Below are 19,552 nucleotides of genomic sequence, written 5' to 3'. Positions count from 1 at the left end.
CGTAGGATAATATTGATGCCAGTGATAATGACAGTAATAATAAGTTACCACAGGCCTGGCAATCTACTTCTGAAAAATCAACCATCAAAAACCGTGTGTAGCACAGTTCTAGTCTGACACATATGGGGTCTTCATGAGTTGGAATTGACTCCATGGCAACTGGTTTGTTGTTGGTTTGTTTTGTTGTACTATCTATTAAGCACCAAACCTACCCTGTGGCAGATGTTTTATGTACTTGAATTCGTTTAATCCTACCATACCCTGCAGAATAGATATTTCCTCATTTTATGGATAAGAAGAATGAGTCCCAGAGAGGTGAAGAAATGGACCCAAGGTCACCCAGCTAGTAGGTGATGGGGCTGATATTCAAACCCAAGTCTGTCTGACCCTAAAGCCCATGCTTTTTCCACCTGGCAGGAAAGGCCAGGTGAGGCCATATGGTGGGGGAGCCTTGAGTGCCAAGTTGAGGAGTCTAAACTTTATCCTGGAAGCAATGGGGAGCCAAGGTGGGTGTCTGAGCAGAAGAGAGACATACTTGAAGGTAGGCTTTAGGAAAGCTAATGTGGTCCAAGAGGGTAAGGAGAAGAAATTAAGAGATGACTGAAATGTCAAGGTGAGAGAGAGCAGTGCTCTGGCCAGGATAGGAAGGGAATGAGCAGTGGGACTGGAATTTCATTTGTTCCTTATAACAGCCTTGAGAGGTGTGGCTTTTTCTTCTTATTTTATAGATGAAGAATGGGAGACTCAGAAAGCGGGAGCTAATTGCCCAGGACTTGAGTACTGATTGGAATGATTCTGCTGACTCAATGATCCTGTGGAACAATATTTCAGAGGGAACTCTGAGTATAGAAGGGCATTTGCGTGTGTGTGTGCTTGTACTTGTCTGTCAGATAGAAAGCAGTGCCTTCCCTATCTCTTTTGAATCCTCCTGTTTCCTGAATCCCATAATTATTGCCTCCCCTGGGCCAGGGGGTCTGGGAATGTAGTGATACTGTTTCATTGGCTATCCCCTTTTTACTGCAAAGCACCCTCCCAGCCCTCTTATCTGTCTATCCACCCCATGAAACTGTAGCCCAGCTTCAGTGACTACCACATGTAGACTGGTCCTGCTCAAGGGTATCCTAGGGGCAGGTGCTTATTCCTGCAGTAACCCTCTCCTCTCCTGCTGCTGTGGCTGCTTCTGTGTATGTGCAAATGGCCACCTTGAGAATTAGATTCAGTTCATGCGCAGTTAACAATAATCACTGCCAGGTTTCCATTGCTGTTGTTTTCCAGGTACTTGACGAATGTTCTAGTCCTTGCAATAGTCCTATGGGGTTGGCATCACGAGCCCCATTTTTACAGATGAAAAAATTGAGGCTCAGAGAGGGGCAATAACATGCCTAGGGTCACATTAGCCTGGAAGTACTTGTAGAGCTGGGATTTGAACCCAGGTCTGTTTGCTCCCAAAGCCTGTGCGCTTTCCACACTCCATTTCTCAGCATCTCCTGCTTTCCCAACCCTCAGCCTTCAGGAAACACAAATGTCTGTCCTTCAAGGGCAGGATGGATTTCTAGAGATAGTGCCAAATCCATCCCAGGGACCTAGTGGGATGAGTCTGAGATTTAGAGCTCTAAGAACTCTGGATTCAAACCTTGGCTCTACCATTTTCCCAACTATGTGACCTTGGAAAGGTTATCTAACCTCTGTGAGCTTCAGATCCCTTATCTCTAAAATATTACTTTGCAGGTTTGTGTGGGGGTTAAATGAAATAATGTATGGAGCATGGCAGCATAGAGCAGATTGCTATTATTTATAAAGGGGGAGCTACTTGCCCAGAGTAGCTGGCATGCCCAGAGCCAGAGTATAAGGGTGGGTGGGTGGGTGTGCATGCGTGTGCGTGTGTGCATGCACTTGTCTGTCTGATGGACAGCAGTGCCTTCCCTTACCTGCCCTTTCTTTCCTATCTCTTTCTAATCCTCCTAGAAACTCTCCTGTTTCCTGGATCCCATACTTACTGCCTTCCCCAGACCAAGGTGTCTGGGAATGGGGTGATACTGTTTCCTTGGCTGTCCCCAGAAGATTAGCCTACCAGGTCCTGGTCCATATATATGAAATTTGGGAACCCGTCAGGGTCAGAAATGGAGTTTATACTGGGTATGACTTGTAACTCAGGAGTTCTTCAAAACTGAGCCCAACCTGTGGGTGGGGGAGGGGTGCTATTCCAGGACAGAACCAGCAACAGGTTCTTTGGAGACTGAGTTGTGAGTGACCCTGGATAATCCATCACACTGGCCCCCTCATTTGGACCCCCATCCTAGCCCCACCGCCCTGGCTCCTGCCCTTCATGAATCTCCCCTGCTCTGCCAACTAATGCCTCTGCCTCTCTCTGTCACCCACCACCTGTGGCCTCTACCCTGCCCTTCCTGACCCCAGGGAAGAGGAGGAGGAGGAGGAGACTGAGGAAGAGGAAGAGGAAGCCGCTCACCAGTTCTGCTGTCCAGCCTCCGAGTGCAGCAGTCCCTCCTCTCGGTAACTGAGAGGACAAGGGTCATTTTCTATGCAGAAGCAAAAGCCTTAACCAGCCCCCCCTCAAGCCCCCATGGATCCCCCATGGGACCCTGTCCCCTGCTTCAGGAACCAGATGAGCAAGCATCGTGCCCATTCCTCCCCCACCTTCTTGGAATTCTCACCCCTACTGCTGTCTCTCCTGAACTCCAGCCCCTGAATTATAAAGAGCTGGAGCCCTAGGTCTGACTGAAATGTGGGAGAAGCAGAGCTTGGAGCTTGGAGCCTGGACCCTCCTACACCTGCATTCCCACTTCCCAGGCATCCTGGAGCCTGCCATTCCTGGAGAGGTCTCCAAATGACATCCCAAGGACCTACCTCTGTCCTCTGTGAGCACAGAGATGCAGGGTGCCTAGGGCTCAGAGGACCAGACAGGGGCAGCACCCAGCCTGCCTGGTTCCCTGTCATTCCTGTACTGTAGCCAGTGCTGCCATCTCCTCCACTGCTTGAAGGCCTTATCTCATGCTCCCTGCCACTCTCATAATGCTCTGTAAATATGATCAGGAGGAGAAGGCCTTTCAGAGTGTGCGTTGCTGTGTACAAAGGAATTTCTGTCAATAAAAAGCTGATCTCTTCTCTCTGTCTGATATATGTTCCACCCCACCCTGTCTTCCTTCTCCTCATCTCCACCAGGGCTTTATTTTCTTTCCTACCCAGGGCTGGGAGCAGGAGTTAGGAGAGAGTAGGGACTGTGACTGACGGTATTGTCAACACCCAAAAAGCAATTAAATGAATGAGTGGTACGGTGCCTCAACATGGGCATTGGGGGGTGCCTTCTTCACCCTTTAGCCTGAGGCAACATGAGCTGGCTAACCTTGGACATGTTGCTTGACCTTTCTGGTACGCAGCTTCACCATCTGTAAAATGAGGAGGGAGGTTGGATCAATGGATCTCCAAGGGCTCTTCTAGCGCTGACATTCTGTGATTTGGAGAAGCTATGATTTCCAGAAACTATGATTATATGAATTTAAGAGAGAATAATTCGGTGGTTATTTGGCATTCCATGCCATTCTGTGATTTCTGTTTTTACAATGCTGTGATTTTTAGATTCTCCAAGGCTGTGGTTTTAAGATTTCATGATTCTACTATTTGAAATTTCTGATAGTGTGATTAATATTTTGTGATGTTAAGATTCTTTGATTCTGTACTTTTAAGAATCTATGATTCTACAAGTTTAGGGTTCTCTGAATCTGAGAGGAAGCCATTTCCCCCAGATACAGTGACCTTGAATATTTCTTGTACCTGGCCAGAAGCTCCAGAAGCTGATTCTAAGAATTCGTGGAGGCTGTTGACAGGAGAGTAGAAGGTATCCTTTACGGGTCTGTAGGACCCACACCTTCCATGGTGTCTATGTTAGGAGCAAAGTCAGGAGACCCCGAAGTGGGCTTATACCTTGACTTTTCCCTTTCTGAACCTTTGGCATTAGACAAATCTGAGTTTAACTTTTGGTTCTGCCAAAAGTTGTATATACTATCTGTATAACCTTAAGCAAGTATTTTCTTCTTCTCGAGCTTCATTTTCCTCCTAAATACGGTGGGAATATATCTACCTCTCTAGGTCGTCATAAAGATTAGCAAGGAAGAATGTGAAGAGCCCAGCATAGGGTCTGATGCACAGCTGGGAAAGGGTGCAGTGATAGGTGACTCTTGTTTTGACTGAGGCCCAAGTGAGAGTCTCACCTCACCTTTCCTCCCTCCCTTCGATGTCCCCATAACATTGATCATGTAGTTTTTCCAGAGTCTCACCTCATTCCTTCATTCATTGCTTTACTTACTCAGTTACTCAGCTCATCTACTCATTTACTCATTCAAGTTCTCATTTATTCCTCCCTCCCTCCCTCCTTCCCTCCCTCCCTCCCTCCCTCCCTCAATGAGCTCAAGCATAGTAATGATTGTGAGGATGGTACAGGACTGGGCAGTGTTTTGTTCTGTTGTATATAGGGTCACTATGAGTCATAACCAACTCAAAGCACCTAACAACGACTCCCTCCCTTCCTCCATTATTTAACATTTCCAAAAAGCATTGTTTGAGCACCTATATGTGCAAAGCCTCAAGCTTCATATAGTGAAAGATCAAAAGTAAGACAGTGGCTGTATTCTCCACGGTTCTCCATCTCCCAGGGGAGATGAGAAATCCTTTGGGAAGGTAGGCAGGGTGTGAAGGGCAAAAATGACTGAGCAGAAATGGCTTCAGTAATGAGCAAAATATGTCCCTGGCCCAAAGAGGAGGGAGGTGTCAAGGTGGACTGGGGGAATCCAGGAGGACTTGCCAGAGGAAAAGGGGCAAGAATTGGGCCTTGAATGCTGGGAAGGGTTTGGATAGGTGGCAAGGTGGTGAGAAGGCATTATGGGAGGCAAGGACAGCATGGAGAAAAGCCTGGTGGAGGGATCCAGGGTCATGTTGGGCTATGGTGAGTAGATTACTCAGTTCAACTGGCTCTCCAGGGTGTGTGAATCTGGGTGACCTGCAGCTAGGGAGGAGACCATTCTACCCTTCATTTGAGTGAAGATATAAGGAAGTATGTGTTCAGTGGTGGTTGGACTAAATGGAGGGAGAAGTCAAGTCAAGGTCAGAGATAACTCTTCTGGGAGCTGTAGGGATGTAGACTCCTGTACAAGTTGGCTAGGGCAGAGGACCTGTGCTGTGGGAAGGGGGGAAGGTTTATCAGATGTGAGGGGAATATGTATGTATATGTGGTCTCTGTGTGCCTGTGCATATGTGTGCCTGCCTCTGTGTGGGACTGTGTAGATCTAAGAGTGCTCTATTATGTAACTAAGGGAGCATAACTGTGTGAGACTCAGTGTGCAGAATTCTGAGTGTGTGAGGTCGATTGTATGAAGTAGTGACTTTCTGTGCCTAGCAGACTCTATGGATGTGTTTGATGGATATAATCACAAGACTGGGTGTGGGTGGCTTTTGAGCATGTGGGACTGTGACTTTCAGCGTAACAATTGTCAGACAGGATGGTCCCACACAGACACATGACTGCTACCTGTGGTCTTAGAGCACCAGGGTAGCTTCTGAGCATCTGCTGTTTGCTGGACCTGGCCTGGGCATGGTGGGTTCAAGAGGTGAATCATACCAGGCCACTGCCCTTGGGAAATTTGTAGTCAAGGGAGGAGGAATGGGGTGGGGGCATAGATGCTTCAAGAGAGAATCACAAGTTAGCCAGTGATAAGGGCTCATCATGATACGAGTGTGCCTAAGACACAGAGGAGGGAGTCCAGAACTAACTTCCCAGGAAGGCCTGCCTGCCCAGCGTACGGCAGTAGAAAGATGAGCTCACCCAGATTGATGAAGGCTGGGGGTGAGGGGGAAAGGGAGGACATTCTGGGCAGAAGAAACAAAGGAAGAGTATGAGCAAAGATATGGGGATGTGGATCAGCTTGCCCTAGTCTAGGAATTGCAAGTAGCCTGCTGTTGCTGATGTTTTGGAGCTTAAAGGAGCTGGGTGAGAGGGAGACTAGACAGATTCAGAGGGACCTCTGAGGCCAAAAGTGGGACACTGGCCTAGAAGATAAGTAAGCAGATTTGGGTTCTCATCCTGTGTGACCCTGGACAAGTCACTTTGACTCTTTGAGCCTCAATTAGGATTTGGTGGGATTGGATGGTTCATAAAGTCCATTCCAGCTCTGTGGATCTTCTTCTGCCTTTGGCCAGCCAAACCCATGAGTCATTGCTCTTGAAGACAGGGACTTCTTCCATCTAACCTCAGTCTTTCCTGCTTCCTCCTGTGTTGCTTCCTCATTCACACACTCCACAAATATTCACCCAGCATCTGGCCCTTTGTGTAGCACTGTAGGAAGCCATGGAGAGATGAAGAATGCAAAGGCTCTCAACCTTTGAGGGGCTGCTCAGTGCCTAGTGTGGGATAAGCTTTGCGTTGAGAGACACTTTGTTTGAATCCTGGCTCCACCACTGCTGAGTTATTTCATCTCTCTGTACCTCAGTTTCCTCATCTTTGTTTTCTCCTTAGGGAGAACAACCCAGATTCTGAAGAGTTGCTATGCTTAGCAAAGAGTAGGTACTCAGTAAATGACAAGTATTATTTTTAGGACTGAAAAGAGAAAAAAAAACAAACCAGAGCCAGATTTCAAACCCAGATCTGTGTGCTCCCAAAGCCTGTGTTTATCCACTGTACCACCCAGTCAGCCCCTTAGGGGGCCTCCTTCTTCCCTGTCAGCCCCTGTGCCAAGCCAGGCTGCGTTCAGGTTTGGAATCTTAGAGGTACTGGGATCAGGCAACAGAAACAGCTTGCAGAAGAACTGTTGGAGGAAAGAGAGGTGGTTGGTGGCCCCTCTTGCTGGGTCCAGTCTTCTCCTTGCCCAGTCTTTTCCTCCCAGAGCCCAAAGCTCCTGGCCCTGTCTAGATGTACAGACCTCCTCATCTTTTCTTGTCTCTCACTTCCAGTCCCCTTCTTCCAGCCTAAGTTGTCATGGGGATAGTCCTCAGCACCCCCAGCTTCCTCTTGCCCTCATCTTATGGTTTCCATGGCAATAGCCCCCATTCATTTCCATGGCAACTGCATCCTGATCCCATCCCCTGCTGGCTGCCTAGCTCCAGGCAGTGCCAATAAAGGGAAGAAGGGAGAGAAGATCTCCCAGCAGGAGCAGCTTCTGGGGAGGGTCATTGCCCCCACCATGCATGGGCAGGCCAGCCCCAAATCCCTATGAAACTTCCTGCCCCACTTCTCCCCATCTTAATGCCTTGGCTCATAAGGTTGCCTCACTCCTTGTCTCTACTAGCTTCTCCTAGGCAAGGCCCAGTTCAAAAGCTTTCTCCCCCAGGAAGCCTTCAGGGCAGTAGGGGAACTAGAACAGGCGTCCTTGCGCTTGTGAACCCCAAGATATTTGGCAGCCACTTCCCCTATGAGCCTTTTTCTTCATCTGTAAAATGGAATCCTGATTCTTCCCTCACATTTGCCATAAAAAGTTAAAAATAGATTAAAAAATTTTTTTTTATTAAATAATGTGCAGAAAATGGCTGCCATAGGAAAGGTGTGCAGTTTAGTATGAGTTTGTATTTATTCTGCTCAGCTCCCCAACCCAAGCAGAATGGATCTCTCTCCTGAGCACTCCCAGCACTTTCTCTGTTTCTCAGCTCTGATAACTATCTGCTTTGTCCGTGTTACTATTTGTGTAACATGGCTTATTCCCCGTCTGCAGAGGATGCTCTCCAATTTTCCTTGTAAAATAGCCCGGCAGCCAGTGGATGTGGGTGCAGGGTTGTGTGTGTTGGTTTACAAGTAATCTGTGTGTGGTTGTGTCTGTACGTGTGCATGTCTTCACGGGTTCGTATCTGTTTTCATCTGTTTTTTGGGGGGGTATGTTTGCTTCTAGGTTTGTTGGCCTTTGGATGTGCCTGTGTTTTTGTACCTGTGTGTGTGAGAGAGAGAGAAAGAGAGAGAGAGTGCACATGTGCCCTTTGTTCCTGGCTTGGAGGAGCCCACAGAGAGAGGAGGGTCTCCCATACTCTTTCTGAAGCCCAGGAATCCAAAGGGGGGATTGTGTTTGCACAGGCCCTGTGCAGATGAGAAACTGAGGTGCAGAGAGGTAAAGCGACATGCCCAGGGTCACACAGATAGTCAATGGCAGTCAGGACCTGAACCTAGCCCTGCCCAGCTTTTTACTCTACCTCATGTTCTCTGTGTGTGTATATGTGTGAGAGAGAAACACAGGGAAGGAAAGAGGTTTTCCATGTGATTGACACGGCCTCAAGTGTCTTTGGGGCTCTGACTTGGAGGATTCTACATCCCAGGTCCTGTTTCTTCAACCATGTGTGTGATGTCAGGAACAACCCCCTCAAACACTCTCCTTTTTGCCAGGCCTCCTCTTGGGAGTCTGTGTTGACAGCCTGGACTCCCTACCACTATTTCCTTTGCAACCAAAAAGAAGGTAAGCTCTCAAGGGTAGGGAATTGCCAAAGAGTAGAGACCCAAGGATGGTACAGAGCCAAGAGTTGGGGAGAAACAAGATGTTTGCATCCCAGCTTTCTCACTTAATAGCTGTGTAACCTTGAGCAGGTTTACATCACCTCTCTGAGCCTCAGTGGCCTCATCTATAAAATGGGGTACCTGCCTCAATAAATTGTGTGGATTAAATGAGCTAATTAATACCCCTGTCCTAGGGATGGAGGTGGCCCTGTAAGCCTGCCTGCATGGAGAGGACAGGTGGCCACAGAAGGACACACCTAAGCTAAATGTTGACAGGCAGCTGGAGTTTGCCAGGCTGGGGTATCAGGGGCAGATTATCCAATAGGCAAGGTAAGCATGATGGTTACCTTGCTTACCAGATTATCTGTAATGAACAATTTCACATTTTTTTTTACCACATCAAAGATGTTTCTTCTAGGTATGGCTAGCATCTGTCTCTCTCCCAATCCCAAAGCACCTTCCTACAGAATCAAAGCCTCTTTTCAAATTTACAGTCCCTGGCATGGGCGTTCTTGAGCTTACTTCCTAATCTGTAGTGAATAATTTCACTACAAATGATCTGGTAAGCAAGGTAAGCACTGTGTTTACCTTGCCTATTGGATAATCTGTCCCAGAGGTAATGGGGCAGAGGGTATATAAGGCTGCTCTTAAGTCAAGAGAGCTACCCATAGCCATGGTGAGTAAGTTGGAGATTATTCTATGGATGATGATTCCTGTAAAACCTGTTAGATCATGTCCCTCCTCTGCTCATCTTAATCAGAGCAAAAGGTAAAGTCTTTATCGTGGGCTCAATGCCCTTCATAACTTGGCCTCCATTACCTTGCTCACTCTGCTTGCAGCTACACTGGCCTCCTCGATGTTCCTCAGACATGCCAGGCACAGTTCTATCCTCTGTCTGGACTGCTCTTGCCTCAGATAGCCTCACAGCTTACTCGCTTACTTCCGTCAGGGCTCTGCTTCTGTGCGATTTCTTCAGAAAGACCTTCCCTGACCATCACATCTAAAAAAGCACCTCCTATCACTCTTTTTGTTTTCCTTCTTAGCACCTATCCCTACCTAAATTATAGTATGTGTTTATTTTGTGTATTTCTTTGTAGCCTGCTTCTCCCACTAGAATACCACCTCCATGAGGGGACAGATTTTGTGCATCTTGTTCACTATTATATTTCCAGCATCCCAACACTATCCAGAGAGCAGTGGTAGTTCGTTCTCACTTTCCTTGTGGAAGACCTGGATTCGATTCCCAGCCAACACACCTCATGCACAGCTGCCGCCCATCTGTCAGTGGAGGCTTGTGTGTTGCTATGATGCTGAACAGGTTTTAGTGGAGCTTCCAGACTAAGGCAGAGTAGGAAGAAAGGCCTGGCAATCTACTTCCAAAAATCAGCCAGTGAAAACTCTAGGGACAACAATGATCCAATCCCATTGCACATGGGAACTCCATGAGTCGGGGGCGACTGGACGGTGGCTAACAACAACAGCATTGTGCCTAGCACGTAGAAAGTGCTCAATTCTTTGTCAAATGAATGATGGGGAGCCATGGAAAAGTTTTAAGTGGAGGAGTGAAATGATCAGATTTGTACTTTTTGAAAGCTCTCTCTGGCCACAGGGTGGAAGATGGATTAGAAGAGGATGTTGGAGGCTGTGGTAAAAGTTCAGGTGAAAGTGTTCATTAGAGCAGCTGCCAGAGCTCAGTCATCCACTCCCTCACTTTAGAAGCTTGTATTGAGCACCTGTTCTGTGCCAGGCCCTGTGCTCTGTACTACCTAGGAGATTACCAAGCTCTCTTCCTGTATGTACTGGGATTCTGGGAGTCATGAACACAATTGTTTGTCACACTTTGCTAAAGCTAACCTGTGCCATACAAAGAAGGATAGACACATGCTGTGTGTGGGAGCTCTGAACAAGATCAGCAATACTTTCTGGCTGGAGGCAGGATTCAGGAGGGCTTCTTAGTGGTAGCATGTGACCTGAACCTTGACAGAACTGGGACTTGGGGGAGGGGTTCTCAGATTGCAGGTGGCAGAGATGATGGACAATGCATTTCAGGTGGAAAGTACTGTATAAGCAAAGTTTTGGAGGTGGAACCAGAGAAGTATTTGGGAGAAACAGGAGCTGAGCCAGGCTGGCAGCCCACCCTGCAGTATAGTTTAGTGTTGAAGAATATGGGCTCTGATTAGAGAAATGCAAATTGAAACTACACTGAGATACCATCTCACTCCAACAAGGCTGGCATTAATCCAAAAAACACAAAATAATAAATGTTGGAGAGGTTGTGGAGAGACTGGAACACATACACTGCTGGTGGGAATGTAAAAAGGTACAATTACTTTGGAAATCAATTTGGCACTTCCTCAAAAAGCTAGAAATAGAACTACCATATGATCCAACAATCCCACTCCTTGGAATATATCCTACAGAAATAAGAGCCTTTACACAAACAGATACATGCACACCCACGTTCATTGCAGCACTGTATACAATAGCAAAAAGATGGGAGCAACCAAGGTGCCCATCAATGGATGAATGGATAAATGAATTATGGTATATTCACACAGTGGAATACTACGCACCAATAAAGAACAACTATGAATCCATGAAACATTTCATAACATGGAGGAATCCAGAAGGCATTATGCTGAGTGAAATTAGTCAGTTGCAAAAGGGCAAATATTATCAGGTGGACATTTGAGACTGTGTTGGCATCTCCTGTCTGGAGGGGAGATAGGAGGGTAGAGAAGGTTAGAAACTGACAAAATTGTCACGAAATGAGAGACTGGAAGAAGGGAGCGGGCTGACTCATTAGGGGGAGGGTAAGTGGGAGTATGGAGTAAGGTGTATATAAGCTTATATGTGACAGACTGACTTGATTTGTAAACTTAAAGCACAATAAAAATTATTTAAAAAAACAAAATTAAAAAAACCGCTTCACTAGAAAAAAAAGGGCAAATATTGTATGAGACCACTATAATAAGAACTCAAGAAATAGTTTAAACAGATGGCTACAAGGGTGGGGAAGGAGGGAGAGGGGTATTCACTAATTAGGCAGTAGACAAGAACTATTTTAGGTGAAGGGAAAGATAACACACAATACAGGAGAGGTCAGCACAACTGGACTAAACCAAAAGCAAAGAAGTTTCCTGAATAAACCGAACGCTTTGAAGGCCAGAGTAGCAGCGTTGAGGGTCTGGGGACCATGATTTCAGGGGACATCTAGGTCAATTGGCACAATAAAATCTATTAAGAAAACATTCTGCATCCCACTTTGGTGAGTAGCATCTGGGGTCTTAAATGCTAGCAAGCGGCCATCTAAGATGCATCAATTTGTCTCGACCCACCTGGAGCAAGAGAGAATGAAAAACACCAAAGACACAAGGTAATTATGAGCCCAAGAGACAGAACAAAAAAACAGAAAGGGCCACATAAATCAGAGACTACTTCAGCCTGAGACCAGAAGAACTAGATGGTGCCCAGCTACAACCGAGGACTGCCCTGACAGGGAACACAACAGAGAATCCCCGATGGAGCAGGAGAGCAGTGGGATGCAGACCTCAAATTCTTGTAAAAAAAAAGACCAGACTTAATGACCTGACTGAGACTAGAAGGACCCCGGAGGTCATGGTCCCCAGACCTTCTGTTAGCCCAAGACTGGAACCATTCCTAAAGCCCACTCTTCAGACAGGGATTGGACTGGACTATAAGATAGAAAATGATACTGGTGAGGAGTGAGCTTCTTGGCTCAAGTAGACACATGAGACTATGTGGGCAGCTCCCATTTGGAGGGAAGATGAGAAGGCAGAGGGGGACAGAAGCTGGCTGAATGGACACGGGGGATATAGCGTAGAGAGGAGTGTGCTGTCTTATTAGGGGGAGAGCAACTAAGTGTACATAGCAAGGTGTATATAAATTTTTGTATGAGAGACTGACTTGATTTGTAAACTTTCACTTAAAGCACACACACGAAAAAAAAATGTGGGCTCTGGAGTCAGACTGCCTGAATTTGAATCCTGGGTCTATCATTAATAGCTGTGTGACCATAGATATGTTACTCAACCTCTCTGAACCTCAGTTTCCTTGTATGTAAGATAAAGATAAATAATACCTACCCCATGGAGTTGGTTGAAGATTAAACTAGTTATTGAATGTCAAGTGATAAGAATGGTACATGAACATACTAAGTGCACTGTAAGTATTAGCCATTATATTTTGGAAAAGCCTCAAATGCCAGAATAAGGAACTTGGGCTATCTCTGTGAGCAGTGGGAGCTGTGGATGGTTCATGATTATAATAAGGCTCAAGCTGTGTGCTGGGAGGGTAGAGGTTTAAGAGGTTGGTGGGTGGGATCCTACAGTCCTAAGGGGGAGGAGAGGAGCATCTTAGATGCCTAGGGTGGGCTGGGCTCGGTCTGTCCCCTGGAGGGTGACATCAGGGCCCCTGAGGCCCAGGAGGAGAGAGTATTTGGGGTGGAAGGCAGTCCCCCCAGTCTGTTTCTGCCCTGTTCCTGGCAGTGCTGCAAACTAGCACTTTGGAGGGTAGAGGATAAGCAGTGGGTGGGAGTTGCCACCAGAGTGGGGGCCAAGCAGCCTTGTGGATGCAGCCTCCCCACCACTCCCAGAACCTGGCCTCGTGGCCACCATGTAATGACTGCAGTGCTCTTCTGCAAGGTTGGCAGGCCTGCTGTAGTTCAAGCTCCTGCACTGGTAGGGAACCCCCCACACCCACCGCAGCTTGCCCATACCCTGCACCCTGGCCTCTGCAAAGTAGGGCTGGGGGTGGCCTCTTAACCCTTTCACCAGCCAAGAGCCCCCCAACCCTGTGCCCCCAAAACCAGTCACTCTCGGGGCCCCAGCATTACCTATCACTGGACCCCAGCCACACCCATTTCCCCCACCACCCCCTCCATGCCTCACCTGTCTATTCCTCCCCTTCCAAACCCTCCCCTTTTTTCTCGCCTCTTTGGTTCCTTACCATGCCTGGCTCGGCTCACGACGCCAGGGCTTTGTCACCACCTGGGTTCCCTGGCAGCCTGGTTGCCATAGCACCATGGGAGCAGGTTCCGGCGGAACAACAGCTCTGAGTAATCAGGACGGGCAAGACCTGGTGCCCAGTTCCTGCTACTCTTGGGCCTGGAGGCCCCTGCCCCTCTTCCTCAGCTGAAGAGAGGAGGCCATGAGGAAAAAAAGGAAGCTGCCCCTCAGGGCAGCTCTTTACCTGTGAGGATGCTCGATGGGAGGAGCCTTCTACTGTCACTGAGCCAGCCCTCCCCCCTCCCCCCCCCCACCACAGTCAGGGAACCCTGGGAACTGGCCAGCCAGTAGTCCAGGCAGCTGAGGGCAGGGGTGGAGCTGCAGGGGGCAGGTCTGGGCAGGGGAGGGTAGGAGAGCCTGGATGGGCAGGATACAGGAATGGGCCTGTGGTACCTGGGGACAGGACTGAGAGGGGGTGGTGCTGGGAATAGTGGTGGGAGGGAAACCACAGCACACTGTTCCCTCAGGGCCATGAAGGGATGGAACTGTAAGGAAAGGGGGTCTGGGGGTGGGGCTATAAGGGAATTGGTCTGTCAGGGGAAGAAGGTGAGGATGGAGCTCTTAGGAGACAGGATTATTAGAAAAAGGAGCTTGAGGGGCTGGGAGGAAACTGGTGTGGGGATAAGGCTGTGAGGGGAAGTGGCTGGGAGTAGGACTGGGGACAAGACTGTGAGAAGACAGAGCCTTGAGGGAAAAGAGTCTAAGAGGATGGAACTGTAAGGGGAGGAAGTCTGTAAGGTAGGGAGAAGGGGTTTGAGGATGGAGCTGTGAGGGAACAGGACTGTAGGGGAATGAGGATTGGGCTGTGAAGGCAAGGGGGCCTGAACAGAAGGAACTGCGAGGGCAGTGAGGAGACAGTTTGAGGGGCTGGACTCCTCTTTGGCCTTTAAGCATTGAGGTTCCCGTATCCGTGAAGAAGTTGGAGTGGATAGGCTGAGGGGAGGGATATAGTACAACCACTCTCAGTCTGGGCCCAGCAGGCCCCTGTGCTATTCCCATATCCTGGCTCATCTTATCTCATCCCCACAGTGTGGAGGGTGATGCCCCAGGCAGTGACCTGAGCACAGCGGTTGATAGTCCTGGGAGTCAACCCCCCTACAGACTGAGCCAGATGCCCCCCACCAGTAGCCACATGGGGGGCCCCCCTGTTGGGGTGGGCCTTCCCTGGGCTCAGCGGGCACGCCTCCAGCCAGCCAGCGTCGCCCTGAGGAAGCAAGAGGAGGAGGAGATAAAGCGCTCCAAGGCCCTATCGGACAGCTATGAACTCTCCACAGACCTGCAGGACAAGAAGGTGCTGAAGAGGTGGCTCTCTGGCTGGGAGTGGGGGGTGGGGGTGCAATAGAGAGCCAAGGGAGGGATTTGGATGTGGCATTTCAGGGTGGTATCCAGGGAGGGATAGTGAGGCTGGAACTGGAGAAGACTGGCTCCAGGACTCTTCACCCTACTGGGGACTCACTAACTTATTCACCACATGTCCACTGACTCTTATATTCAGTCAGCAAACATTTATTGCTAGCACTGGAGATAGAAAGATGAGACCTGGACCCTGTCCTCAAAAAACTCAGTCTAATGGAGGAAGCATATACATAACTTGACAATTTCAGAACAGTGAGATACTAAAGAGAGAGAGAAAAAAAAAATATTATGTGTAGAAAAAAAAAACTGGAAGGACATATACCAAAATGTTAATTGTGGCTACGCCTAGGTAATGGGACTTTAAGTGAGTCAATCTTCCTTCCCTCCCTCCCCCCTCCTTCTTTTCTTTCTTTCCTCCCTCTTTCCCTCTCTTCTCTCCCTCCCTCTCTCTCTTCCTCCTTCTTGCTCTCTATTTCTTCCTTTCTTTCCTTTTTGGTTTCTCTATGTATTTCTTTCTTTTTTTTTAATAATGACATGTACATCTTGTAATTTAAAAGAGGAGAAACATTAGCCAATATCACGTGACAGGTGCTATCTCTGATTAAAGGTAGAACACAGCACTGTGAGAGCACAGCTGGGCACATTCAGGCAACTCTTAGCAGTTAGCAGTGACTTGTGTGGATGTGCTTGAGAGCCCAGGGAGATGAGTCTGTAGTGCATTTCTCACCTTGTTTCCCTTGAACCTCCCCTGACAGGTGGAAATGCTGGAGAGGAAGTATGGGGGCTCCTTCCTGAGCCGTAGGGCTGCCAGGACCATCCAGACAGCCTTCCGCCAGTATCGCATGAACAAGAATTTTGAGCGACTACGCAGTTCAGCTTCTGAGAGCCGCATGTCCCGCCGCATCATCCTTTCTAACATGAGGATGCAATTCTCCTTTGAGGAGTATGAGAAGGCACAGAACCCCGCGTACTTCGAGGGCAAGCCTGCCTCGCTGGACGAGGGTGCCATGGCTGGTGCCCGGAGCCACCGGCTTGAACGAGGGCTCTCATATGGAGGCTCCTGTGGTGGGGGCATTGATGGTGGTGGAAGCTCTGTCACCACATCTGGAGAATTTTCTAATGACATCACAGAGCTGGAGGACTCCTTCTCCAAACAGGTCAGGATCCCTGAAATGGGCCTTTCTTCCTCATATCCATGCTGTAGCTACTCCTTTTACTTTTTACCTATACTCCAAACTGAAAGAAGTTGCACAACAAGCATTTAATAAAAACAAATAGCTACAATGTGAGTGAGGGCTGTGAAAATTAAGAGAGAAAAATTGCAAGTCAAAAAATGTAGTTAAAACAACCAAATTAAGAATCTGGGTGTATAGAACGAGTAAGAAAAGTCTTCACTATTTGAAACTTGTTCCACTATCAAATTAAGGCTTAACTAACAGCTAGTGAGTTCCTACTACGTGCCAGGTACTGTGTATGCCTCATAACAGATCTGCAAGACAGGACTTGTTATCCCTATTTTATAGAGGAGGAGACTGAGGCTATGAGGCTCTGAAAAGTGAAGTGACTTCCCCAAACTAGATTGGAACCCAGCTCTGTCTGATTCCAAAGCCCACGTTCTTTCCATTATACCACACTACCATGTACCAGGCTCTGTACTGGGCATTGTGAGGGGGGACAAGTGAGCTGGCCACAGTCCCTGTTCTCAAGGGTCTCCCAGTCCAGTAGGAAGTGGCAAACATGTACACATTACTATCTCCTGAAGTAGTATGTGCTCAGAGCCCTGAGAAAGAATCACATACAGTACTGTGAAAACCCAGGGACGGGAGAACAAATTTTCTTCCGGGAGGACCTGAGAAGGCTTCTTTGAGAAAACAGCATTGGAGCTGGGTCTTACCAGATAGATAAGATTTAGCAAGTTGGTAATAGTTGAGAGGGTGTTGCTTGCATAGGCATTGCATTAGCAAAAGCATGGAAGGGTGGGCACATAACAGGCAGTGATGGTGGTAGGAGGTCATATCTGCCCAGGTTTGAATCCCAGTTCTGCCATTTCCTAGCTGTGTGACCTTGAACAAACTGTTTAACCTTACTGAAACACAGTCAATAAAATAGATATTTTTAAAACTGTTTTGACAATTCACTTCAACTAGGTAATACATATGAAAGCACTTAGTACATGGTAGCTGCTAAGTACATGTTAGTTTCCTTCCTAAAACCAAGGAGCCACTTGGTAGAAATTGTTGAATGAGTGAATGAATGAGTGAAGCTTTATAAGAAAAACAATCACTGGGCTCTAATCTCTGTGATCTGGCCCAGCCATCAGCCTGGGCATACTTCATTGGAACTAGTGAAGGAAGAGAGGGTGGAGGGAAGGAGAGAAGAATTGAAGGGAAGATCTATATCATTCATCCATTCATTCATAATGTAAACATTTAATTGAATATCTGTTTTGTGTCAAGCAGTGTGTTGAACTGAGCTAAAAAGAGAGAAACCAGGCCTGGACTCAGCCCTCAAGCAGGGAAATGGGGGCAATCACAGTCTGGTGAGGTATAGAGGAATAAACCTGGTCCCAGCTCTCAGTGCTATCCAAGTCTGGTGGGGAAATGTGTTACTTATCCATTGCTTCAAAATTTATCAGTTTAAAACTGAGCTTAAACAACAAACATTTATTATCTCATATAGTTTCTGAGGGCCTGGAATCTAGAGGTGGCTTGCTTGGCTAGTGGGTCTCTCATGAGGTTGCAATCAAGATGTAGGCTGGGACTGCAATCCCTGAGGACTTGACTAAGGCCAATGGGTCTGCTTCCAAGTTCACTCACTTGGCTGTTGGCAGGAAGCATCAGTTCCTCGCCACGTGGGCCTCTCCATAGAGGCTACCCCCTCCTCCTGAGCAAGTGGTCTGAAAGAGAGCACAAGCGAGAGCACCCGAGACAGAAGTTGCAGTCTTTTATAACCTAATCTCAAAAGTGACACATCATCTCTTCTGCCATATGCTATAGGCCACACAGACCAATGCTAGTACACTGTGGTATACAAAGATGTGAAAACCAGGAGGTGAGGGTTATTGGGGGCCATCTTGGAAGCTAGATATCACACGGAGGCAGAGTTTCCAGACATGGTCCAGATTCTTAAGGCTAAATATTATAGTTTTCCTGAGACAGAACCAGATAGAGAGTTCCGGGAACCCAGAGGAAGCTGTCAACCCTGTGGGATGACAGAGGCAGGAATGTGGATTGAATCAGAGAGGAGGTAGCATTTGGCTTGGGTCCACATGAACATGAAGGAGGAATTAGTGTATCGGAGAAGGGAACTTGTAGGCATTAGTTCCAGCTCCTGTGAGCTCACAATGGCTCCCTGAGAGTTATGTTATAGACATCAGGGAACCTGTGGGGGGAGAAGGGGAATCCCTGTATTGACTAACTCACCAGGAAAATTCCTCCTTCTTCCTTCCCTCCCTTCTTCATTCCCACCCTTCCACCATACTCCCCTTTGTCTTTCCTTCCTTTTTCTCCCTCCCCCCACAACAGGTAAAGTCTCTGGCTGAATCCATCGATGAGGCCCTGAACTGCCATCCATCAGGGCCCATGTCTGAGGAGCCAGGGTCAGCCCAACTGGAGAAGCGGGAGTCGAAAGAACAGCAGGAGGATAGCTCAGCCACCTCCTTCAGCGACCTTCCCCTCTACCTGGATGAACCAGTTCCCCCACCATCCCCTGAGCGACTGCCCAGCACAGAGCCCCCAACCCAGGGCCGGCCTGAGTTCTGGGCACCAGCCCCTCTCCCGCCAGTTCCTCCACCAGTGCCTCCAGGGACCCGGGAAGATGGTGGCCGTGAGGAAGGCACTCGCAGGGGTCCTGGGTGCTTGGAGTGCCGGGATTTCCGACTGCGGGCTGCACACCTTCCCCTGCTTACTATTGAGCCTCCTAGCGACAGCTCCGTGGACCTGAGCGACCGCTCAGATCGCGGCTCTGTCCACCGCCAGCTGGTGTATGAGGCTGATGGCTGCAGCCCCCATGGGACCCTGAAGCACAAGGGGCCACCAGGCAGGGCCCCAATCCCACACCGACACTACCCAGCCCCTGAGGGCCCAGCCCCAGCCCCTCCAGGGCCCCTGCCACCAGCCCCCAACAGTGGCACTGGGCCCAGTGGTGTCCCTGGGGGTCGGAGGTTGGGGAAGTGTGAGGCAGCAGGTGAGAACTCTGATGGTGGAGATAATGAGAGCCTTGACAGCTCCAGCAATTCCAATGAGACCATCAACTGCAGCTCTGGCTCCTCTTCTCGGGACAGCCTGCGGGAGCCTCCAGCCACTGGCCTCTGTAAGCAGACTTACCAGCGGGAGACGAGGCACAGCTGGGACTCACCAGCCTTCAACAACGATGTGGTACAGAGGCGGCACTACAGAATCGGCCTCAACCTCTTCAATAAGTATGTGGTTTCCATTTTAGCCTTCTCACTCTTCCCTACCCTGCCATAGGCACTTTGGCCCCCAGAACTGAGCTCCAAGCAGTGGATCTTGGTTCTGCCATTCTATCATTTTGTGGAATGGTATTTCTTCCCAGCCGTTCAGGGAAGAGGATTGGCAGAGTAGAAAGACCCCCAGAGCACTTAGGTTCTAGTCCTAGTACTGCCACTGACAGGCTGTGAGATATTGGGCAAGATGTTCCCACTCTCTTAGCCCCAGTTCACACTTTAAAA

The 19,552-nt window shown here is 48.5% G+C and overlaps 1 protein-coding gene across 6 annotated transcripts in view; it reads left to right on the top strand.

Moving 5' to 3' along the window:
* IQSEC2 (IQ motif and Sec7 domain ArfGEF 2) overlaps nt 1-19,552 on the top strand; it is an 84,497-nt gene that overhangs the window by 49,469 nt on the left and 15,476 nt on the right. For all 6 annotated transcript variants that reach the window (XM_064278319.1, XM_064278314.1, XM_023539349.2 and 3 more), the window contains 3 exons: nt 14,536-14,797; nt 15,618-16,019; nt 18,387-19,282. In XM_064278319.1, the coding sequence (XP_064134389.1) occupies nt 14,536-14,797; nt 15,618-16,019; nt 18,387-19,282 (1,560 nt within the window). The remainder of the gene's footprint in view (nt 1-14,535; nt 14,798-15,617; nt 16,020-18,386; nt 19,283-19,552) is intronic.

The sequence above is a fragment of the Loxodonta africana genome, chromosome X (assembly GCF_030014295.1).
Source record: "Loxodonta africana isolate mLoxAfr1 chromosome X, mLoxAfr1.hap2, whole genome shotgun sequence".
NCBI classification, from domain to species: Eukaryota; Metazoa; Chordata; class Mammalia; order Proboscidea; family Elephantidae; genus Loxodonta; species Loxodonta africana.
Note: the sequence above shows the minus strand (reverse complement) of the source record. Positions and strands in the feature narration are given on the sequence as shown.